This window comes from Aplysia californica, unplaced genomic scaffold (assembly GCF_000002075.1).
Source record: "Aplysia californica isolate F4 #8 unplaced genomic scaffold, AplCal3.0 scaffold00394, whole genome shotgun sequence".
In the NCBI taxonomy this organism is placed as follows: Eukaryota; Metazoa; Mollusca; class Gastropoda; order Aplysiida; family Aplysiidae; genus Aplysia; species Aplysia californica.
In genome coordinates this window covers 343786-347846 of record NW_004797664.1, presented here as the reverse complement: position 1 = coordinate 347846, position 4061 = coordinate 343786, and the positions used below count along the sequence as shown (strand labels likewise).

General features: G+C 43.6%; 1 protein-coding gene across 2 annotated transcripts in view; it reads left to right on the top strand.

Annotated features, from left to right (window-relative positions):
- Positions 1–4061, top strand: part of LOC101854968 — a 13437-nt gene that overhangs the window by 5089 nt on the left and 4287 nt on the right. For both annotated transcript variants that reach the window (XM_005103881.3, XM_005103880.3), the window contains exons 2-3: positions 1702–1865; positions 2910–3073. In XM_005103881.3, the coding sequence (XP_005103938.1) occupies positions 1783–1865; positions 2910–3073 (247 nt within the window). In that variant the 5' untranslated portion in view covers positions 1702–1782. The remainder of the gene's footprint in view (positions 1–1701; positions 1866–2909; positions 3074–4061) is intronic.

Sequence of the window (4061 nt, the reverse complement as noted above, 5' to 3'; positions counted from 1 at the left end):
GTGAGACACACACACCCACACACACACACACACACACACACACACACACACACACACACACACACACACACACACACACACACACACACACGCAGAGAACAATAGATCGGGAACGACTTTGCAGAAAGTGACTTGCCGGTACTGGCTTCACGAGATAAGGTCACTATTGTGTTGTGTGTTCATGTGGCAGAGACTTTGTGCCTGGCTCAGCTTGAAATCCCTGCTGCTGTTTGTTGCAGTGAAAATAATTAAAATAGTTGCTTATTTATTAATAGTATTTATTTTTATGCAGTTTTCTGTGTTATTGTGAATGTGTATATTTGATGGGTTACACAACCCATGGGTGAGGGTGGTTGGCAGGTGCTCTGGTGTGGTTTGCTCCTACTTTCCTATATTAACAAATGTATCGTCTCTATCGCCCCTTCTTCTTTTTTGTGTTTGTTATTCTCTTGTACTTGTAACTCCTCTAATCTTCGGCACTTATATGACTTTATTGTGTCTCAAATGCCGTAAAACTCTTATTAAGACAAGACTAAAACAACCAACATCTGTTGTAGTGGTTAGGCATTTTGCCATCTCTTGCAGGGGACCCAGGTTGGCCCCGACCGGCTGGGTTGAAGCTCACCTCCTAAATGATCTAAACTGTGATGATGGGGACATAAAAACCTCTCTACATGAATTAATGTTTTTTGAAAATTGTCAATTAATTTACTGCTGCTGTTTTTCTTCCTCTTGCTGTGTGTATGGTGGGGATGTTGTTGATGGTTACAGAGGAGGATACAGTTCGAGAAGCAGGAACTGAACCTCTTTTCTATCTCCATACTCGACAACGTTATTTCCTGTTGATGGTGTCAGCTGTCCAATTGTCTTGACCACTCTAACGTCATAGTGCTTGACCAAGTGTCAGAGCACTGACATATAGTTGAGGCTTGAATGTTTTCGTTCCTGTGGCTTCTGTCATTGATGATTGTTTGTGGACAAATTTGTAACAACCTGTTGCCCTGTTCTATCGGTTGACCCAGCACTTCACTCACAAGTAATCTTATCTGTATGTTGTACTGTTGTAGGAGGATGCAGTGAACTCAGAATGTGGGTGGTTGGCGGGTGCTCTGGTGTGGTTTGCTCCTTCTTTCCTATCAAACATCTATCGTCCTGATCTCCCCTTCTTCTTTTTTATGTTTGTTACTCTCTTGTAACACCTCTAATCTTCTGGCGCTCATATGACCTTATGCAGTTGCGAGCGCCGTAAAACCTCTACTAAAACAAACAAATAAACAAACGAACTCAGAATACAGTACTCTAATAAATTTCTGACATATGTGTTCATGATGCTGGCTAGGGGTTGAAGCCACTGGAAGAAATCATAGCACCACTGGAAGAAATCACTTCACTGGCTATAATGAAAGTACATGTATTGTATATATTGTAATTGTGGTTTAACTATACACACCAACCTCTCGTAGCGATCTAACTTGCACTGACGTTATGAGCGACAGTTCTCTTGCCCCTCAACTGCGACTCACGCTCACGCTTTTCCGCAGTCAGTGGCTTTCAAACGCCTGGGGCTGCACTTGTTCTCTTCTTCAATGTCCAATAGGTACTCGAAATTACTTTCTTGAAATAATACACCAACTAACCACATATATACCTCCAGCCTGACGTTAACCTTCCCCCCCCCCCCCCAAATTTGGTCTTCCTCAGATATTCTCTGTCCCTCTCTGTGTGGACGATCTGTGAAGACACATATTCCTTTCATCCAGTCACGTTAATTAACCAGCAGATATGGTGAGAAAACATCTGGTTGCCCTGGACGGCAAGTTTCACGCTGAGCGTGCCTTCGACTGGTACCTTGAGAACTTCTACAGGTGAGCTTCTCTTGTTGTGCTGACCCAACACCACCAGTTTTCAACAGCAACACACAAGTGTACTCCTAACAGCATATATATGGCAGTGAGTGGTAGGCAGGTGCTCTGATGTGGTTTGCTTTCTTTCCTATGAAACATCTATCGTCCTTCTCTCCCCTTCTTCCTTTTTATGTTTGTTACTCTCTTGTAACACCTCTAATCTTCTGGCGCTCTACTAAAACTAAAAACTAACAAATGGCACAATTTCTTGAAAGCAATGAAAAGAAACATAAATTGAACGTAAAAAAATGTCACACCCAACAGAAAAAGGATTCATTGATATATTGGTAACATTACATCTATAGTAGTTTCGGTCTTCTCAATCACATCACACTTGAAGTCCGGTTCCTATCATACATTGGGCCATCCTGTTCAGTTCATCTGTTGGCCCACATAATAGCTTTTCCTGCAGTGTTAATTCAATTGGGTTGGCCATGTTTCCTGTCTTGAGGTCGTGTGTGTCTTGCAGTGCAGGGGATGTGTTCCAGTTTGATCTACTTCTCCACCCTAGCATTTTGGGGATTGTAGGGCCTACTAGTTTAAAACATTTTACATCATGTGGTGTCTGAGTCTTGTGTGCTGTGTACATAGTCTGAAGATAATCACTTTCTTGCAGGGACAGATCGTTGTAGTTATCTGGTGTCTGTGGTACTTTAAATGGTATTTTTTATGCTTTATGCTCAACAGTAGCAGTTTGGGAGCTTTTTATTTATTATACAGTTTAGAAATTAAAATCCCTGTCAAGATTCAGTAGAGTTGGCATGGTATTGGTAACTGACTGTGCCTTGAAGTGGACAGTTTGAAAAGTTCTAGTCTTAGATCAATGAGAGAAAGAACCTATTGACTCAAAAACTGTCTTTCACACCTGCACTCAGGTATTCTACTGAGAATTGCACCCATGGCAACCCATGGTACAAAAGTCTTGTGCTTGCATAGCACTCAAACTTTTCGTCACCATCCCCCATCCCTTATCGCATCTGTCTGGTCATCTTGTCCTCTGTCCAGGGATGGAGACGAAGTGGTCATCTTCCACTGCTCCCAGTTTGAGCTGCACGTGGGACTGCCCGGAATGGCGGTCAATGTGGAGGCTGTGAGCAAACAGGTCACCCAGGCCAAGGACAAGGCGGAGGCTATCACCCAGAAGGCAACCGAGACTCTCAGACTTAAGGGTAAGTGAGGGAGTGTTTGGAGGGTGCTCTGGAGGTGGGAAAGTGAGGAGAGGGTGGGGAGGAGGGGGGAGGAGAGACAGGTGACATCGCAGGGCTGTCCACCGTTATGAATTTGGGGGATCATTACGATTTTTATTGAGTTTTATGAAAATGTGATTTTAATAGTAATACCCCTGATTCCGATTTTTTAAAGAAGGTTTCGGCTACCCCTAACCCACTGCCAACCTTCCTGGGAGAAAAATTAAATAGAAAAACTGATACCTGCACAGACTGGGTCACTACGTCATGTACAGCTGTCTAACTTATAAAGTGTTAACACCCTCTTTGCCTCGAGCCCTTACAGTTGCTCAGTCCCATTTTGCCCTTTAAAAAAACCATAGCACTTCAGAAGTGTCAAAGCCAGGGGTAAGACAGACATTAGATTGACAAGGTGTTAAAAAATCCCTGCCCTTTTGTATCATCACGCTTTTGTTTACATTAGATTTATACTATACTGTACTACAACCCCTGATCTTTGACACCTCATTGCAGATTTTCCATGACCATCTTACCTATTTCAAAGCTTGTTTATGAATTTTCTTTATTTCTATTTCTTGATTACTAAAGCATATGCTGGTGGATGGGCAGCCCTGCATCACCCAGATGGCTACTGAGACTCTGACTTAAAGTTTAAGATGAAGCGGGGGTGTTTTTTTTTGGTTTTTTTTTGGGGGGGGGGGGGGTGATGACGAGGGGCAGGTGGATAGGGGATGGGGAGGGGTAGGAGAGACAGAAATAACATCACCCAAAAGACAATCATCGATGGAGAGGGTGGTAGGAAGCGGCAAAAAGGGGGAGGAGGGGTGAAGGGGAGAGATGATGCCAAAGCTGTCATCACTCACAAGGCAGCAGAGAGGGTAAATAAGGAGGAGGGGGGAGGAGGAGACTGAGACGACATCACTTGACAGTGGAATTGGGAAGTGGGGGGGGGGAAGAAGAGACAGATATC